Source organism: Nicotiana tabacum, chromosome 14 (assembly GCF_000715075.1).
Source record: "Nicotiana tabacum cultivar K326 chromosome 14, ASM71507v2, whole genome shotgun sequence".
NCBI lineage: Eukaryota > Viridiplantae > Streptophyta > Magnoliopsida > Solanales > Solanaceae > Nicotiana > Nicotiana tabacum.
Genome location: NC_134093.1, coordinates 97,498,794 through 97,520,663, shown reverse-complemented (window position 1 = coordinate 97,520,663; position 21,870 = coordinate 97,498,794). Strand labels below are relative to the sequence as shown.

Below are 21,870 nucleotides of genomic sequence, written 5' to 3'. Positions count from 1 at the left end.
TGTAATAATATTCTTGGCTTAATGACAAAATTGTCATAAAGACAGTAGCTTCAAACTTTCTGAAAAGCTAATATCTTTTCACAAACGAATTCACAAAAATTAAGAAATCGTCATGTGAATGAATGTGAACTATTTATGAATTAGTAACTTCATTCTTCCACTCTGCATATGCATACAATCTAGAGATGTTACAAAAATTTGTGCCGGAGAGGTATGAGAATTAACCACAGATTAATTGTGGATTAGAAATTATTATTCTTTGCATTATCAAATAAGAGTATAACGCCTAAAGAGGAATAATACCAACAATAGATCCCCCACTAATGCAAAGATAAAGAATAAGAATAATTTCTAGGCAAAAGGAAGGAACATGTACTTAAGAGTCAATATCTTTCGATTCGAATTGACACATAGTGAAATAATGCAACGACTAATATCCATAAAGTAAAGTACTCTCGAACTTAATGGACATGAGTTGAGACCCCCACAACACATACTATATCCTTAATTTTATGCAAACTTCGCAATACTAATAAAGTATTTTTATGGCCATGCACATACATTGGGTCTCATGAGTGCTCCAGAAAGACATATATCCCAAGTCTTTCATAAAAAGACCTCACCTTTACACTCATGTAGGCGATTCCATCTAGTCTATCATCATATAGACCACCTTAAGGTTATGGAATCATTAAGAGAAAAATAGGCTCAATCTTATAAAGCACTACCACATGTCATAGTGATAGAAAATATAGTACATATTGAAGTCTCATATGGCTTTGTTTGACCACAAATGGGTATCCACCATACTTCCTCAATCCATGGGCTTTAGCCCCATCTCCCTCGACGTTTCAAGGATAACACTCTATGCCAAAGGATCGGCCAAATTTCTTTCGAATCTTACATATTTTAAGAAAATAACACCATCTTTCAATAATTGTTTAACCGTACCATGTCTAATACGGATATGTCTTCTTTTTCCATTGTACACACTATTCTTGGCAATTCCAATTGCCGCTTGTGAGTCACAATATAAAGAAACTGGTGAAGTTTGTCTTCCCTGTAAGGGCACACCTGCCAATAAGTTTCTCAGCCATTCAGCTGCTTGCGCTGCTAACTCGAGAGCAATAAATTCAGATTCCATGGTCGAACGTGCTATACAAGTCTGTTTTGAAGACTTCCACGAAATAGCACATGCACCCAAAGTAAACACATAGCCACTAGTGGAGCTAACTTCATCATCGTCAGTAACCCTATTTGCATTGCAAAAAAAATTCTAAAACAACCGAAAATTTATTAAAATTCAAACATCAATCCATAATACCTCTCAAATACCTTAGCGGACGATGAAGAGCATTCCAAAGTTGTACTTCAATCCAAATCTTTTTTACTCAAATCCTTTTCAAGTCCTTCCGATCAATCAACGAGAATGTTCAAGAATTGGAGGATACAATTACTTGGATCTGATACAACCAAATGAGAGAAATAAAATAAGAGAGTCTTATTGGTGAAAATCCTCACAGCCATCATAGGGCGTTGCAGAGCAGAGAAAATAAAAATGAGAGAGTTTTGTTAGTGAAAACCCGCAAAGGGCACTATAAGGCGATGGTGAGAAGAGAAATGAGAGAGATTAGCTGGTGAAAACCCGCAAATGGCACTACTGATCGAAAAGAGGATCTTCACAGCCATTGGTATTGACAGTCCTGGGCATTGTTTCTTGGTTTCGAGGCAAACGTTTTGATGAATTTATGAGAGTCAGACAGTTTACACAGATCATGCATCCAGTCCAACAAGTATGTCATGTTCATTGAAATATGCATGTACCCTTGATAAGTCCTTCTTTCCTTTCCCCGAAAGGGATACCTCTTGTCTAAATTCATTCTACATTCTACTGTTTGTTTTTCCTTGAATCCCTTTTGGCCTAACTCTGTTTTGAAACTAAGGTAAAGAAGGGATAGCAAGACTGATTTACAGGACTCCAGTTTGATACAAGCTAATATGCAAAAAAAAAAAGCACCCAGACTCGGCATGGGCATCAAGTTGACCCCGACTGGACATGGCGGCCGATGCTTCGAAATAAAAAACTCTTGTAAGGATGAAATCAAATTGAAAGTGCCTACAAGGGCAAAATGAAGTTCAAAAGGTTAAGTCTCAAGTGGCTAACCGTTTTGGCAAAGTTTGAAAAGCCAAAGGTTCCCCCAATGCTCTGAAATTGAAAGTGTTGAGGAAAGAAGTCGAAAGTGAAATGCCACAAAGTAAAAATAAAGTTGAGAAGGTTAAGTCCCACGCGGCCAACCGTGGTATTCAGGAAGTCATCATAAAAAAGATGGGCACAAAGCCAAGCTTCCAAATACATCAGGGCCACAAACTGACCACTATTTTCAAAACTCACAATTTTTCTTTGTTTGCAGCATGAACAAAACAGTGAAGAATGGTGATTTCTAAAGGACAAATGTCACCAAATGTAAGTTTTCGCGAAATCTCAACTTTCCTTTATTTGCAGCATGCATCATTACTGTCCATACCTCCCATTTTCGTAGCTTAAACCAGGTAGAACCTTTTCGCCTAGGGGGATCCAGTTCATAGTTCCGGGTAGAAGTACTCTTCGCTCAGGATGTTTTACGTAGCTTAACTCAGGTAGAACCATTTTGCCTAGGGGTATCCAGCTCATAGTTTCCGGGTAGAAGTACTATTCGCCCAGGATTGGTTTTTGTAGCTTAACCCAGGTAGAACCTTTTCACCTAGGGGGATCCAGCTCATAGTTCTGGGTAGAAGCACTCTTTTCTCAGGATGTTTTACATAGCTTAACCCAGGTAGAACATTTTCCGCCTAGGGGGATCCAACTCATAGTTCGGGTAGAAGTACTCTTCGCCCAGGTTTTTTAATCATAGCTTAACCCAGGTAGAACATTTTCGCCAAGGGGGATCCAGCTCATAGTTTCCAGGTAGAAGTACTATTCGCCCAGGATTGTTTTTCGTAGCTTAACCCAGGTAGAACCTTTTCGCCTAGGGGGATCCAGCTCATAGTTTCCGGGTAGAAATACTATTCGCCCAGGATTGGTTTTTGTAGCTTAACCCAGGTAGAACCTTTTCACCTAGGGGGATCCAGCTCATAGTTCCGGGTAGAAGTACTCTTCGCCCAATTTTTCGTAGCTTAACCTAGGTAGAACCTTTTCACCTAGGGGGATCCAGCTCATAGTTTCCTGGTAGAAGTACTATTCACTCAGGATTATTTTTCGTAGCTTAATCCAGGTAGAGCCTTTTCGCCTAGGGGGATCCAGCTCATAGTTTCCGGGTAGAAATACTATTCGCCCAGGATTGGTTTTTGTAGCTTAACCCAGGTAGAACCTTTTCACCTAGGGGGATCCAGCTCATAGTTACGGGCATAACTATTGTTCATACCTCTCATTTTCGTAGCTTAACCTAGGTAGAACCTTTTCGCCTAGGGGGATTCAGCTCATAGTTCGGGTAGAAGTACTCTTCGCCCAGGTTGTTTTACGTAGCTTAACCCAGGCAGAACCATTTCGCCTAGGGGGATCCAGCTCATATTTGCGGGTAGAAGTACTTTTCGCTCAGGTTTTTAATCATAGCTTAACCCAGGTAGAACATTTTCGCCAAGGGGGATCCAGCTCATAGTTTCCGGGTAGAAGTACTATTCGCCCAGGATTGTTTTTCGTAGCTTAACCCAGGTAGAACCTTTTCGCCTAGGGGGATCCAGCTCATAGTTTCCGGATAGAAATACTATTCGCCCAGGATTGGATTTTGTAGCTTAACCAGGTAGAACCTTTTCACCTAGGGGGATCCAACTCATAGTTCCGGGTAGAAGTACTCTTTGCTCAGGATGTTTTACGTAGCTTAACCCAGGTAGAACATTTTCCGCCTAGGGGGATCCTTCTCACGGTTCCTGGTAGAAGTACTCTTCGCCCAGGTTATTTTCGTAGCTTAACCTAGGTAGAACATTTTCCCCTAGAGGGATCCAGCTCATAGTTCCGGGTAGAAGTACTCTTCACTCGGGTTGTCTTACGTAGCTTAACCCAGGGAGAACCTTGTCACCTAGGGGGATACAACTCATATTCCGAGTAGAAGTACTCTTCGCCCAAGTTTTCTTTTCGTAGTTTAACCCAGGTAGACCCTTTTCGCCCCGGGGATTCAGCATTTTTTCAGTAATACAGGACGTCAACCCCTGGTTACATTATCCTTTTCAGTAATACAGGGCGCTTACCCCTGGTTACATTATCCTTTTCAGTAATACAGGGCACCAACCCCTGGTTACATTTCTTTTTTAGTAATACAGGGCACCAACCCCTGATTACCTTTCCTTTTCAGTAATACAGGGTGCCAACCCCTGGTTATATTTCTTTTTTAGTAATACATGGCGCCATCCCCTGATTACATTTCCTTACCAGTATAGGGTACACAAATCCCTGATCTCCTTACCAGTATAGGGTATACCAATCCCTTGTTGTGTTCTCCAACATAGAGTACACCACTCCCTAGTTGATTTGATTTTAAATGCAGGATACACCACTCTCTGGTATCATTGCCAATATAGGGTATCCCATTCTCTGACCATCGTTTCCCAACATAAGGTATACAAATCCTTAGTTGAGACATTCTTTTGGGACAATAAAAAAACAAAATCATCATGACCTTTCCAGGATACACCATTACTTTTTTTATTTGCTTTCAATAAAGAAGTAGTTTAGAATTTTGTTACAATAACTCACGAAATTTTCCTAGTGAAAACTGGGGCAGAAAGATTTTGTTCATTTGTTTGTTGTGATGTCTGAGCAGGTTTTACCTCGAGGCACAAGGTTTGAGATGAACAAAAGAAGAAGTTTTGAATCCACAATAAAGAAAAGAAAAAAAAGTGAATCCAAATGCAGAAGCAGATGGAAATGATATGGACTGCTCAAAACATGACTGAAGTTACGAGCTTCACATTTCCCGTTTTGCTCAGAAGAAGCCGTAGAAGAATGAACTAGGACCTACAGCTAGCAAGCATCAAGGTTCAGATCAGAGTCTGCATGAACAACCAGTCAAGACTCAAGATCAAGGTTCAGAAGATTTATAAATAGGAATCTTGTAACTTATAACTGATAGGCTTGTTTAGTTCTTTTAGATTTTGATGTAATAACAGGGCCACAGACCGGAGCCTCGACGGAACCTAGCTCGACTTTCGAACTTATCACTCCATCATTTTTCTTGAACTACACGCGACCTAATTCCCTTATAACCCCGGGATATGTAGGCTGTCCAAAATCAGGACTCGGTTGCACCTTTTTCTTTTATTTTCTTCCTCTTTTGAATAACGATATGGTCAAAACTTAGTCACACGGCTCACTTTATCTTTGCCAGAAAACTTTTAATGTTTCCAAGCAAAGAGGGGCATGCTGTGAGCACCTAATTTTTGACCGTGCTTGAATATTTTTCGCTTCCCAGGCGTGTCCCCACTCAACTTTTCTTTGTCCCCCATGCTTGTCCCCCCCACTGTCTCCCCCACACTTTGCTCCCTACTCCACTCTCCATTGTTCCCCACTCCTTGTCCCCCCACACTTTGCTCCCTACTCCACTCTCCATTGTTCCCCACTCTTTGTCCCCCATGCTTGTCTCCTATCACAAACCCCATACCCCATTTTCAGCTATAAAACACACACATAACACATATAAAAGGGAGGACAGCTCAATCCTTTTCTTCCTCTAACAACAAGTATGAAAAATTCCAGCAATTGAACCAACAAAAATACCTCCTAACCAGCTCTTAAAATCAGTCCAAATCCACCCAAAAACGCAGCTGAAACGCACTGCTTTCTCACTCAAAATCCAATCCAAAAACAGTCCATAAACTAGCTCTGTTTCCACATCAAAACCCCAGCAAAAATCAGTTCAAAACAGAAGCTAAAAAGCTACAAAATTTGCTCAAAAAGCATCAAAAATTGCCCCAAAAACGAGCTGAAAACCTCCACCAAACAAGTCCCAAGTATGATTAAAAACTATATAGTCTAATTCACTTTGAATGGTCTCTTTCCAAAAATTAGCATATATTAACCTCATTGCTTCATCATAAGTCTTAGGGTTTTCTTCTAGTAAATCGGTAGACACTAGTTCGTAACTCAAATGATCAAGCTCAATATTTCTAGTCAAAAAATAGTAATAAAATCAGGACCAAAATTAGATTCAATTTTACGTCTCTTACTCCTTCTAAGTTCATTTTCATGATGATTAGCAGTAATAAACTAGAAGAAGGCACAATATGAGAATTAACAAACATAGATGTAGAAGTATTATTAGGCACAACCATAGGAACATTATCTTTCAAAGGAAAAACATGCTCAAAACATTCCGCATCTTTAGATTCACGAATAGAACTATTATTCAAAGACATAAATCTATACGCATCGCTATTTTGAACATAACCAATAAAAATAGCATTAAAAGTATTGGGTCCAACAGTTACTTGTTTAAATCAGGTAGACCATTATTAGCCAAACACCCACACACTTTCAGAATTTTTAAGTTAAGGAAAAACCATTTTCATAACTCATAAGGAGTTTTATCTAACTTCTTACGAGAAACTCAATTAAGAATATAGAATCCAGATAAGACAACTTCCCCCACATCTTATCAGATAAACCTGAACTCAAAAGCATAGAATTCATCATTTGTTTAAGGGTTCGATTTTTTCATTCATCTACACTATTTTGTTGGGGAGTATAGGGGGCCCTAACCTCATATATAATATTATTTTTCTCACAAAAAGCTTCTAGAGTATTAGTACTATATTCACCAGCCCTATCATACCTAAGTCTCTTGATTTTCCTATCTAATTGATTTTCTACTTCTGCTTTGTGTGAGCACCTAATTTTTGACCGTGCTTGAATATTTTTTGCTTCCCAGACATGTCCCCACTCAAATTTTCTTTGTCCCCCATGCTTGTCTCCACCCCCCCCCCCCCACACACACTTTGCTCCCTACTCCACTCTCCATTGTTCCCCACTCTTTGTCCTCCATGCTTGTCTCCTATCACAAATCCCATACCCCATTTTCAGCTATAAAACACACACATAACACACATAAAAGGGAGGACAGCTCAATCCTTTTCTTCCTCTAACAACAAGTATGAAAAATTCCAGCAATTGAACTAACAAAAACACCTCCTAACCAGCTCTTAAAATCAGTCCAAATCCACCCAAAAACATAGCTGAAACGCACTGCTTTTTCACTCAAAATCCAATCCAAAAATAGTCCATAAACCAGCTCTGTTTCCACATCAAAATCCCAGCAAAAATCAGTTCAAAACAGAAGCTAAAAAGCCACAAAATTTGCTCAAAAAGCATCAAAAACTACCCCAAAAACGAGCTGAAAACCTCCACCAAACAGCTCCGAAAATAGTCTCGAAACACCCCAGAAATAGCCTTGTCTCCGTCGTAATTATACCATCTCCAACCAGCTCCTTTTCCTCTAACAAACAACTGCAAAACTGTCTTGAAACCAGTTCCCAACCCAGCCAAAAATGACCCTCATTACTGTTTCCAAAACGACACCACAGGTTCCTAAAAAACGACACGAAGACGTACATGTCGCAACTGAGGTTCCTTCGGCTTCCGTCGCTCGTGGTTTGCTTTTAAGGTACAATGAAAGCATTGTTGTTGTGCTCATTTTCAACTGCTGTAGATCTCATTTAGCGAATAAATATTGGAGGTCTACTTTCTATTTTTGTTTTGTGTTGGAGATATAAAAATTTATGTTTCGTTCATTTTTTTTAGACAAACTATGAATGCATCTTGATTTTTCTTGAGTGCATTGACTGTTGGATACTTTGTTATTCTTCATTTCATTGCCTACTGTGTTAGCATTGAACTTGCTTCAGTTGTTTCCTTTTTTGCTTAAGAACTTTATTGGTAGTTTGGACCTGGGTCTATTGGGCTGGATTACAAAATGGACTATTAGCTAAGATATTTGGGCCATGGGGTGGTAAGAACTTAGTTATTTAGAGTTTAAATGGGGCATAGATATATGTAAGAACTGTATGGTATAAGACTTGAGTCATGTGAAAATAAAATGAAGAGAATGTCAATTTTGTTAGATCAAACGACTTAGCAATAGATGTAAAAAATCATTTCGATAACTCCACATCCATAAACTATTGTCCTTGCAATAATCGCTAGTTTAGAAAATAATTCTTATAAACACTTGTAGTTTGCTTCTAGGCACGTTAATAATAAAATATCGTGACTATGGATACGATTGGTAAAATCGGACATAGGTAAAATATGAAAATCAATAAAACACAGTTTATCCAAAATTTATTCAAGCCAAATTCTAGTCAATAAAGCGACCGTGCTAGAACCACGGGACTCGGGGAATGCCTTACACCTTCTTCCCGGTCAACAGAATTTTTTACCCGGACTTTATTTTCGCAGACCAATAATAAAGGAGTCAAACCTTCCTTTGACTAGGGATTCAAATAAAAGGTGACTTGGAACACTAGCAAAAAATCAATTCCAAGTGGCGACTCTGTAAATAAAATAATCCCTATTTCAAAAATTATCACTTTAATTGAAAAAACTCCCCTATCCCCCCGTGGGTAAAAAAGAGGTGTGACACTTTGTATTTTAAAAATATATTTTCAGTCTCATCCTTAGACTTAAGAAGATATATCTTAGTGTATCTCGAAAAGTCATCTACAAAAGCGATGTAGTATTTCTTTCCACCCTTACTAATAGTGTTCTTAAAATCAGCTAAGTCTGATGCACTAGTTCAAGCAATTCTGACTTTCTACTAGTTACATTCTTAAAATGCTTTTTGGTATATTTTGCTTCTACGTAAGCAGGACACTTAGAAAAAATATCAATATTAACCGCATAAATTAATTCCATTTTTTCTAAGTCTTTTTATAGAAGTAATATTAATATGACCTAGCCTACCATGCCACAAATTAATAGACTCAACAATATAAGAAGAATTAGAAGTACTTGTATTACCAGTAATCTCTTAAACAATGTTCAGTATAAATAAACCTCTATTGAGGTAACCCTTCCCAACAAAGTTTCCTCCATGAGAAATAACAATTTTATCATATTCAAAAACAAGTTTAAGGCCTGTTTTGTTTAGAAGTGCACCATAAATTAAGTTTTTACGAATGGTGGGAACGTACAAAACATTGTTCAAGGCTAAAGTTTTTCCAGAAGTTAACTTAAAAAGAACTTTTCCTTTACCCATAACTCTAGCTGTAGTGGAGTTACCTATGTAGACATACTCGCTATCAACAGATTCTTCAAAGTCGTGAAATAGCTCCTTTTTGGCGCAAAGGTACCTTGAAGAGCTTGTGTCCAATATCCAGTCGGTCTTCTTAGCCATCATGTTTGCCTCAACGGCCACAACAACATTGACATCACTACCCTCAGTAAGGTTAGCTTGGACTAGAGCTTTTCCTCCATGCTTTGAGATTTGTCCTTGTCTCTGGTTGTACTGGAAAGCCTTATGACCAATTTTGCCGCCGACAAAGCAAGGTCCTTTCGACTTTTGAATATGGCCCTCTGGCTTATTGAAGTAATTATGCTTTTTCACATGTCCTTTCTTGTAGGCTTTCTTCTATTTGACTTTAAACCTGTCTTTCACAAAAGTACTACCAGATTCCACAATATTAACTTTAGAAGAATTAATAGAGAGGGATTTTATCTTATCTTTAAGACATCTGCCTCTTCATCTTTGAGACGATTTGCTTCTCCAGTCCTCATGTGACTGATCAGTTGTTCGAGAGTTAAGTTCTTCTTCTTGTGCTTGAGTTGGTTCCTGTAATCACTCCAGGAAAGAGGGAACTTTTCAAGTAGAATATTATCTTGAAGAATCTCACACATCTCCCAGCCTTCTTTTAGAACATCAACAGTCAAGTTCTCATACTCGTGAACCTGCTCTATAATTGACTAATCATCAACTATTTGTAACTTGATCCACTTTCCAACTATATACTTCTTTTTTTCCCGCATCATCTGTACCATATTTCATCTTCAAACTGTCCCATATGACTTTAGCAGATTTATAATTTATTAATAAATCAAACAAAGGGTTAGTCATATGGTTAAGCAGATGGCCTCGAATAGTTTTATTATCTTTTTCGAATTTCTTTTTAGCATCATCACCAACAACAATAGCAGAAGTAGTATTAGAACCATCAACAATAATAGCAGTACTAGAAACAACATTAGAAGAAGGTTTGTTGAATAAAACATAATCAACTTCTAATTGTTCGAAGAAAATCAAAAGTTTCTTGGACCAACACTTATAATTGTTTTCATCCAAAGGCTCAAGTTTTGGCAGATCGGGAGGAGTTTTATTCATAGTAGTAGCCATTGATCAATATTATGCAAAGTCACTTTCAAAATTATTTGAAAATATAGTTAATAATATTGACCAAAAATAATAAAAGAATAGAAATAACTTATTAAATAAATATTGTATCGTGGCAAGCCATTATCTTGAAAGCGATTTTGATCCGACTAGGTACAAATCGTTAAGATTGGTCGCTCCCCAAGGTTCCACAATACTCCCAAACACGTGCACTCGTGGCTGAAAGTTTGGAGTTTATAAAAAAGGAATTGCCTAGGAAAAATGGAAAGAAGAATAATCTTTTTGAGAGGATGGGCGAATAATGTTTTTCGTTGGGTATTTAATTCACAAATGATGATGCTTATATAGGAAAATCATCTGTGTTTTCTTCCATTAGAAAAACGTAAGACTCGAATAGGGGTTAATGTTATATAACAATATTATTGGCTTAGTGACAAAATTGTCATAAAGATAGTAACTCCAAACTTTCTAAAAAGATAATATATTTTCACAAGTCACAAGCTCTAGATACAATACTGAACAATCATATACATCACTGTCTATCAAAACATAAAGAAATAAGGAAAATAGGGTAGAAGGGGACTCTGAGGCCTGCAGACGCGGGCAGGTGTACCTTGAAGTCTCCCAGCAGCAACACAACACACTAATACTGAGGCTGATATGATGTACCTGGATCTGCAGAAAAAATGTAAATGTACAGAAGCATAGTATGAGTACACCACAACAGTACCTAGTAAGTGTCAAGCCAAACCTCGGTAGAGTATTGATGAGGTCGGGTCAAGGCCCTACTGGAGATAATAAGAAACAAGACAAAAAATATAATGATATAATGGAAATGACAGGGAAGTGAACAATAAAGAATTTACAGGAAATAACAACACGGAATCAAGGAAAGCTAATACAACATGAAAAGAAAACAAGAATTTTACATGTTAAGGAAAACAAGAACCAAACAACACAACAAATAAAGAATATCAATAGGGGCACTCCCGAGGTACCGTCTCGTAGTCCCAAATCGTAAAAATAAATCACAATATTTCCTTATATCACCGTGGGAGCCTTTATATTTGGTTTTTGAAAATTATTTTTCCAAAATAGCATCATGTGTTTTAGCCCACCTTATCACACCGCATGGCTTCTAGTAGTTCCCCTACTACCCACGCGTATCAAGCCCACCTTATCTCACCGCATATGTTTCAACACTCAGAACTTATACCACCGCTTGCATATCAATAATCACAGCACGACAGAAACCTCGTGCAACAATAATAATCGCATGGCAAAACCTCGTGCAAACAATAACAACTACACGACAGAAATCTCGTGCAAACAACCAAACAATCACCTCAACAATAACACGAAAGCCAAAACACAACAACTAAATAAATGATATTTCAAGGATAGCAATTTCAAGTAAAGAATTTTCATAGTTAAGAAATGAATACGGAAATCAAGAAAAGCAAGTAATTCAACTAAACATATGATACAAGTTGCAAATAGGAGATAAGACAAGTAGACATATAAAATTAGGCTAAACATAATGACTATAACGTGCTAAAGTGACTCAATTAAGGTATGAAAAGGAAACTACGTAGCAAAAACCGGAATTTTAACATTTAGCCCGTGTACACACTCGTTACCTTACGTATACGGCCTTCACATATCACAAATTATCACCAAAATACCAAATCCTAAGGGGAATTTTCCCCACACAAGGTTAGACAAGTCACTTACCTCAAACCACGCTCAATCAATCAATTAGAAGGCCTTTCGCTCGATTTTTCAACTCCAAACGGCTCGAATCTAGCCAAAATAATTTCATACTATAAATATAACTATAGGAAACTAATTTAAATAATGAAATAATAATTTTTGCAAGAATTGAAAAAATCGCTCCAAAATGTTGACCCGGGCCCATGCCTCGGAACCCAACCAAAATCATAAAATCTGAACATCCATTCGATATCAAGTCCAACCATACAAGAATTATCCAAATTTGACCCCATTTAGCCTTTTAAAACCCAAAAACTTGGTCTAAGAACTTCTACACTATTTTCTCAATTTTAAACTCCAAAACTATAATTAAAAGGTGTAATTAATAGTAGATTCATGGAAATTAATCAAAAACGAGTCAAGAATCCTTACCCAAATGCTTCCTCTGAAAATCCCTCAAACCTTTGCCTCAATTCGAGCTCTAAAAGTCCCAAAAATGAAAATGAAGTAAACCCTCAAAAAATCCTCTTTTACTGCCCAGTTATGTCGCATCTGTGACCTTACTGCCGCATATGCGGCTCCGCACCTGCGGAAAAATCATCACAGGTGTGGATTACACTTAATTTCACGGAGTCCGTTTCTGCTAGCCAAGGGCCGCATCTGCGCGTGCGCGCCTGTGACAAAATGTGTAGGTCGCTCCTGCGTATCTCCTCACCGCAGAAGCGATGCCTCTTCTGCAGAACTTCTTCCGCACCTGCGAGCCCTGGCCTGGGCTGCCTTCTCTGCCTCTGCGTTTCCTCACTCGCACATGCGAGTCCGCACCTGCGGTCATAACCTCCACAGGTGTGATGACACTAGAAGCTGTGATTTTTCAGAAAAACACATGTCAAACAATTGATCTGATATCAATCCGAACCACCCCGAGGCCTCCGGGACCTCAACCAAATATACCAACTAGTCCTAAAAAACGATACAAACTTAGTCGGCCTCAAATCACCTAAAACAACATCGCACCCCAATTCAAGCCTAATGAACTTATAGACTTTTAACTTCTACAGTCGATGTCGAACCCTATCAAATCAAGTCCGATTGGCCTCAAATTTTGCACACAAGTCATAATAGACATTACAGACCTATTCCAACTTCCGGAATTGGAATCCAACCCCGATATCAAAAAGTCCACTCCCGGTCAAGCTGTTCAAAATCGTCCAACTTTGCAACTTTTTAACTTTCGCCAATTAACACCAAAACGACCTAAGGACCTCCAAATGAACATGCGGACACGCTCTTAAGACCAAAATCACACTACGAAGCTATTGGAATCGTCAAAACGCCATTCCGGAGACAGCTTCACACAAGTCACTCTGAAACTCACCCGAAACCAAAATCAAACATCCCAGCAAGTCACATAACCACAGAATGAAATAGAGGCTGAAATAAATAGGGGATCATAGCTAATACACTCAAAATGATCGACCGGGTCGTTACATCCTTCCCCTATTAAAACAAACGTTCGTCCTCGAACGATTATAGATACATACCTGAAGTAGTGTAAAGTTAAGGATAACGGGTATACATATCATGCTCGGTCTCCCAAGTCGCCTCCTCAACTGGGTGACCCCTCCACTGGACCTTAACTGAATCAATGTTCTTCTACCTTAACTTTCAGACCTGCCTGTCCAAAATGGCTACCGGGTCCTCAATATAAGATATATCCTTGTCCAACTGGATTGAGCTGAAGTCTAACACATGAGAAGGATCGACGTGATACTTCCGGAGCATAGAAACATGGAACACTGGATGAACTGTATCTAGACTAGGTGGTAGTGCAAGTATGTAGGCCACCTCTCCAACCCTCTCAAGAATCTCAAAAGGTCTGATATACCTAGGGTTCAACTTGACCGTCTTCCCAAACCTCATAACACCTTTCATGGGCGAAACCCAGAGCAAGACCTGCTCCCCAACCATGAATGCAATGTTGCGAACCTTCCGATCCGCATAACTCTTATGTCTGGATTGGGCTGTACGAAGTCGATCCTGAATCAATTTAACCTTTTCCAAAGCATCCTGGACCAAGTCTATACCCAGTAGCCTAGCCTCAACCAGCTCAAACCAACCCACTAGAGAACGACACCGCCTACCATACAAAGCCTCATACAGGGCCATCTGAATGCTCGAATGATAATTTTTGTTGTAGGCAAACTCCCCAAGTAGAAAGAACTGATCCAAGAACCCCCAAACTCCATCACACACGCACGAAGCATATCCTCTAATATCTGAATAATGCGACGGACTGTCCGTCCGTCTGAGGGTGGAATGTTGTACTCAATCCACCCTAGTACGCAAATCATGTTGTACGGCTCTCCATAACGGCAATGTAAACTACGTACCCCGGTCAGATATGATAGATACCGGCACGCCATGAAGCCTGACAATCTCACGAATGTAAACCTGAGCCAGCTGCTCCGAAGAGTAAGTAGTAACCACATGAATGAAATGAGCTGACTTGGTCAATCTACCCATAATCACCCAAACTACATCGAATTTCCTCTGAGTCCGTGGGAGCCCAACAACAAAATCCATAGTGATCTGCTCCCATTTCCACTCCGAAATCTCTAACTTCTTAAGCAATCCACCTGGTCGCTGATGCTCATACTTCACCTGCTGACAATTTATGCACCGAGCTACATACTCTACTATGTACTTATTCATTCTCCTCCACTAATAATGCTACCTCAGGTTCTCATTCTCCTCCACTAATAATGCTGCCTCAGGTTCTAATACATCTTCGTAGAACCTGGATGAATGGAGTACCGCGAACTGTGAGCCTCTTAGAGAATCAACTCACGCAAGCCATCTACATTGGGCACACATATCCTGCCCTGCATCCGTAATACACTATCATCTCCAATAGTGACCTCCTTGGCATCGCCGTGCTAAACCGTGTCCTTGAGGATAAGCAGAAAGGGGTCGTCATATTGACGCTCTCTGATATGATCATAAAGAGAAGACCGAGAAACCACACAAGCCAAAACTCGGCTCGGCTTAGAAATATCCAATCTAATAAACTGGTGGGCCAAGGCCTGAACAATCCAAGGCTAATGGCCTCTCTGCTGCCGGTAGATATGCTAAGCTGCCCAAACTCTGCACCTTGCCACTCAAGGCATCGGCCACCACATTGGTCTTCCCGGGATGATATAGAATGGTGATATCCTTAAGCAACTCTAACCACCTCCGCTGCTGTAAGTTAAGATCCTTCTGTATGAACAAATGCTGTAGACTCCGGTGATCGGTGTAGACCTCACAAGGAACACCATACAAATAGTGCTGCTAGATCTTCAAGGCATGAATAATAGCTGCTGACTCGAGGTCGTGGACAAAAGAGTTCTTCTCATGCACCTTCAGCTGTCTAGACGCGTTGGCAATCACCCTACCGTCCTGCATCAACACCGCGCCGAGACCAATGCGCGACGCATCACAATACACAGTATAAGACCCCGAACCTGTAGGCAATACCAACACTGAGGCTGTAGTCAAAGCAATTTTGAGCTTTTGAAATCTCTCCTCACACTCCTCGATCCACCTGAACGGAGCACTCTTCTGGGTCAGCCTGGTCATAGTGCTACAACAGACGAGAAACCCTCTACAAATCGACGATAATACCACCACCAAACTAAGAAAACTCCGAATTTCCTTAGCTGAGGACAGTCTGGGCCAACTCTGCAGTACTTTAATCTTCTTCGGATCTACCTTGATCCCCTCACTCGACAATACATGACCCAAAAATGCCACTAAATCTATCCATAATTCACTTTTCAAAAAATTTGCATATAACTTCTTTTCTATCAAGGTCTGAAGCACAGTCCTCAGGTGCTGCTCATGATCCTCCTGACTCCGGGAGTACACCAGATTGTCATCAATAAATACAATGATGAACGAGTCAATATAAGGCTAAAATACATTGTTCATCAAGTACATGAATGTTGCTGGGGTGTCGGCCAACCCAAAAGACATCACAAGGAACTCGTAATGTCTATACCGAGTCCTGAAGGCAGTCTTCGGGATATCTAGCTCCCGAATCTTCAACTGATGATAGCCTGAACGCAAGTCGATCTTAAAGAACACTATGGCACCCTATAGCTGATCAAATAGGTCATCAATACATGGCAATGTATACCTGTTCTTCATTGTAACCTTGTTCAACTGGCGATAATCAATACACATAAGCATAAAACCATCTTTCTTCTTTACAAATAAGACTGGAGCACCCCAAGGCGACACACTAGGCCGAATGAAGCCCTTATCAAGCAACTCTTGCAACTATTCCTTTAACTCTTTCAACTCTATTGGGGCCATAAAATAGGGTGGAATAGAAATGGGCTTAGTGCCCCATAACAAATCAATACCAAAGTCGATATCTCTGTCGGGCGGCATGCCCGGAAGATCTACCGGGAATACATCTGGATAATCCCTCACTACCGGAACTGACTCGACGGTAGGAGTATCAACACTGACATCTCTCACATATGTCAGACATGTATCACACCCTTTCTCAACCATCCGCTGAGCCTTTAGAAATGAAATAACCCAACTAGGAACATAATCTAAAGTACCTCTCCACTCTACCTGAGGTAGACCTGGCATAACCAACGTCACAATCTTGGCGTGACAATCAAGGATAGCATGATAGGGCGACAACCAGTCCATGCCCTAAATAATATCAAAAGCTACCATACTGAGCAACAATAAATCGGCTCTGGTCTTAAAACCACCGAGAACAACTAAACACGACCAGTACACACAGTCAACAATAAAAGAATCTCCCACATGTGTAGACACATAGACAGGAGAACTCAAAGAATCACGTGATACGCCTAAATACGGAGCAAAATAAGATGACACATATGAATAATTGTAGCCTGGATCAAATAAGACTGATGCATCTCTATGACAGACTGGAACAATACGTGTGATGATAGATTCGGATACAACTACCTCCGTCCTAGAAGGAAGAGCATAATATTTGACATGGCCTCCCCCTCTAGGGCGACTTCTACCTGCCCGACCTCCACATCTAACTGGCTGTACAGGTGGGGTGGTAGCTGGTACGGTGACCATGGACTGAGAAGCCTGAGGGCCCAGTGGAATACGCGGATCCTGAGTAGTCTGTGGAGGTGCACCCCTCTTGAGTCTATAGCAATCCCTCACCATATGACGAGTGTCACCATACTCAAAACAAGCTCTCGGAGGACATCGCTGTTGAGGTTGGTTCGGGCCTGATCGGCTAGATTGACCGCTGAAAGCACCCCGTGTAGGAGGTGCACTAGATAATGGGGGTGCATAATAGGGAGCCTGAGGCCTAGGAGTGGCCGGAAAACCACTGGAAGCTGGAAGTGTGGAATGAACAGGGCGACTCACATAGCCCTTACCATGACGAGCTGCAGTTGGGGCACGGGTACCACTATATGTGCCAGACTCTCAAGACCTATTGGCCTCCCTCTCCTCTCTCTCCTGAGTCAACATACCCTCTAATCTCCTAGCTATTTCCACTACCTGCTGGTATGCGATGTCTATCTCCAACTCTCGGGCCATGCTAAATCTGATACTAGGGTTGAACCCTTCGATAAATCTATGGACCCGCTCTTTAGTAGTAGCAACCAAGGCTGGTGTGTGCCTAGCCAAATCACTGAACCGGACCGCATACTCCGACACGGTCATAGAACCCTGGCGCAACAGCTCAAACTCTGCGTGCCATGAATCTCTGAGACTCTGGGGAGCATACTCCCTTAAGAACATATCCGAGAACTAAGTCCAAGTGAGTGAAGCTGCATTGGCCGTACTACCCAACTCACATGCTCTCCACCACTGATAAGCCGCTCCTCTAAGCTAGAATATATTTAAAGCAACCCACTAGACTCCACAATACCCATAGTATGGAGGATACGGTGGCACTCCTCAAGAAAACCCTAGGCATCCTCTGACGCCAAGCCACTGAAAGTATGAGGGTGGTACTTCTTGTACTTCTCGAGCCTGAGCTGCTTCTCCTCAGAAGCTGCTGCCCTAACCTCGAGCTGAACTGGGGCTACATGCTGCACTGGTATGACCTCTGGTACCTGGTCAACCTGGAACCGCTGCTCTGGGGTACGGGCAACAGGATTTTGTGCTCCTCCCCTGTCTTGAGATATGGCAGGAGCAAGTGGGATCAACCTTGCCTGAGCTAAAGTGCTGAACATGCTCAGAAACTGGGCGAGAGTCTCCTGGAGAGCTGGTGCAGTAACAGGCGTCTCAGGTTCCTGCCCTCCAACTGACGATAAGGATTTGAGTGGGGATTTCACACAAGCAGTAATGCAAAAAGTTGAGTGGGGACACGCCTTGAAGTCAAAGATTTCACACGATAAGGAATCAAAGAAGTGAAGCTTTTCCTAACAGTTTCATAGCCTCCCGAAGATAAGTACAGACGTCTTCGTACCGATCCACGAGACTCTACTAAACTTGCTTGTGACTCATAACACATATGAACCTAGAGCTCTGATAACAACTTGTCACGACCCCAAATCCCCTCCGTAGGATGTTGTGACGGCACCTAGTCTTAAAGACTAGGTAAGCCTAACATTATCCCGAAACATCAAATAAAAAAAACTTAAAATTTTAAAACTTCAACAATTTCATCAATAGACTATAAGCTCAATAAGTACAATTTCCCCAAACCCGGTGAGATATGGGTCACAAGCTCTAGATACAATGCTGAACAATCCTATACATCACTTCCTATCAAAACATAAAGAAATAAGGAAAATAGGGTAGAAGGGGACTCCGAGGCCTGTGGACTCAGACAAGTGTACCTTGAAGTCTCCAAGCAGTAATGCAATGCACTAATACCGAGGCTGATAAGAAGTACCTGGATCTGCACAAAATATATGCAGAAGCGTAATATGAGTACACCACAACGGTACCCAGTTAGTGCCAAGCCTAACCTCGATAGAGTAGTGACGAGATCGGGTCAAGGCCCTACTAGATATAATAAGAAACAAGACAGAAGATATAATGATATAATGGAAATAACAGGTAAGTGAACAATAAAGAATTTACTGGAAATAACAACACAGAATCAAGGAAAGCTAATACAACATGAAAGAAAAACAAGAATTTTACATGTTACGGAAAACAAGAACCAAACAATACAGCAAATATAGAATATCAACAGGGGCACTCCCGAAGTACCACCTCGTAGTCCCAAATCATAAAAATAAATCACAGCCTCTCCTTATATCACCTCGGGAGCTTTTATATTTGGTTTTTGAAAATCATTTATCCGAAATAGTATCCCACGTTTTAGCGCACCGTATCACACCGCATGGCTTCTAGTAGTTCCCCTACTAGCCACGCGTATCAAGCCCACCTTATCTCACCGCATGCGTTTCAACACCCAAATCTTATACCGCTGCATGCGTATCAATAATCACAACGGCACGAAAGAAACTCTGTGCAATAATAACAACGGCACGACAGAAACCTCGTGCAAACAATAACAACCGCACGACAGAAACCTCGTGCAAACAACCAAACAATCACCTCAACAATAATACGAAAGCCAAAACACAACAACTAAATAAATGATATTTCAAGGATATCAATTTCAAGTAAAGAATTTTAACAGTTAAGTAATGAATACTGGAAATCAAGAAAAGCAAGTAATTCAACCAAACATGTGATACAAGTTGCAAATAGGAGATAAAACAAGTAGACATGTGAAATTAGGCTAAACATGATGATTATAACGTGCTAAAGTAACTCAATTAAGGTATGAAAAGGAAACTACATAGCAAAACCCCACCAAACTACATCCTTGAACCACCAATCCCCTCGCCCACCCTCAACCCAACTTCCCTAATCCCCGGCACGTGGCCGACCCCTCGCCATGGACAACCACACGTTCCTCCGCCCAGTCCCGACCCTCGGTCTACTAAATTCTCCAACCTCTCCCCGGCCCACCCTTGGAGTCTCTGAGGCTCGAACCCCAATCCCTACCCCCCTCCCCCCGGTGTCCTTCCTCGATGCTGGACCCTTTGAACCCTCGACCCACACAATCTTGTCTCCGACCCCCACCCACATCCCTGCATTCTCACCCCTGGGCCCCTGAACCTCAACCCCGGACCCTCCGACCCACACCATTGCCTTCCCGTCCCTAGACCCTCGACCCCCTGAACCCTAACCCCCGGACCTTAACCCCCCGACACCTTGAACCTTGAACCTTGAACCTCGTCCTCGAACCCTCCCCGCCCTCCCCCAGACCCGACTTCGTCTCCCATAGTATTTGTCTAGATTTTATATAAATAATCTTGAGACTATTTTTTGGTTACCAATAAAATACCAGAAATAAGTAAGAAAATCACTTATTTTATTCATACCAAACACATCCAACATATATTGAAATTTTTCGGTTATTAGCCATTAGTTAATTAATCTTTGGTCGGATTTTTTTGGACCTCAAATTTTAGATCTGGCAGAAATTCCGATGATCAACGATCACAAAGGTTTTGTGACACGCGTTTTTTCTGCGGTCGCTTTTGCGCAAATAAATCGTCTGTTTCCCTTGTTTTCTAGCGGATTTAACCGTAGTAATATGCATATTTCCAGCAGTGAAAATTAGAATGTGCACATAATATGATGGATATTTATGACAACTAGAAGTTTATTCCAACAGACAGGACTTGAGAGGATTTTATTAATATCTAGAATAATAAACAATCCAGGAGGTGCCAAACGTTACATATAGCTTGGAAATTGCTGGAATTTGATCAAGATTCACTGGCTCCCACATATTTAAACAAATTCATACATGTTCTCATCATCCAGTGTGAAATCTTGATTGAGTTATTTTAATATTTTCGCAATACTTTTGCTTCTTTCATGATATGAGGTAAGTAAGAGTGAAGAGCAAGGTCCATGTATTTCTTGTGAAAAGTGAGCTTAAAGCACTTCCCCTCAGATCTTAGAATGGAATTCATGTCTCTAGGATTATCAAAGCATTTAAATTCTAGCCAAACCCACTTGAATTTATTCCCATCATAAAAATCTTTCACCTTCTCATTGTGTTCCAATGTGACTTTGAAATTCTTCTTCTCCTCAGTTTTACTTACTTTGAGCCTACATTTTTGGCCAGACAATCTGTTGCCCAAATAGATTTCAACAGCTTCATAAATTTCGTTGTTGATTTGGCCATCAAATTCGTCAATTACCATTGTCACCTTATTTGAAAATTCATCAAATTTCTCTTTAAGTATAGAAAAGAGAAGTCTGGACTCATGTACTGCTTTAGGGAGTAACATGGCTGTTGCAGCAACTGAGCTTACTGTGGCAAAAAACACCATAGCTAGTGCCTAGTGAGTATTTCAAGATTTTGCTATACTATTATTAGTGTGTGAAAACATTACTCCCTCCGTCCCAATTTATATGACACTTTAAAAACATAATTTAATTTTAAACTTTCTATTTTACCCTTAATGAGATGATATATAACTACACAAATTTGATTTTATGATATGTTTCAGATTATAAATTTTAAAAAAATTTATTTTTTTAAACTTTGTGTTTAGTCAAATATCCTCGTATAAATTGAGACGGAGGAAGTATTAATAAGAAAAAGATTGATTCTTGATTTGCCTTTCTTTGCAAGTTGGTTTTTGTTCTCATCTACGAGAGGGGAAATAAGGCATGAGTATGTGCTTAATGCATCCAATCACAATTGAGGAACATGCTAAATGATGTTGGTCATATTTTATATTTTTCTAATATTAATTGCCTCATA

At 40.4% G+C, this 21,870-nt stretch overlaps 1 protein-coding gene across 1 annotated transcript; it reads right to left on the bottom strand.

Moving 5' to 3' along the window:
- Nucleotides 1–20,941: 20,941 nt before the first annotated feature.
- LOC142169056 (protein HYPER-SENSITIVITY-RELATED 4-like) lies at nt 20,942–21,433 on the bottom strand. The gene has a single exon (XM_075230256.1). The coding sequence runs from the start codon at nt 21,431–21,433 to the stop codon at nt 20,942–20,944; it is 492 nt and encodes a 163-aa protein (XP_075086357.1).
- Nucleotides 21,434–21,870: the final 437 nt, after the last annotated feature.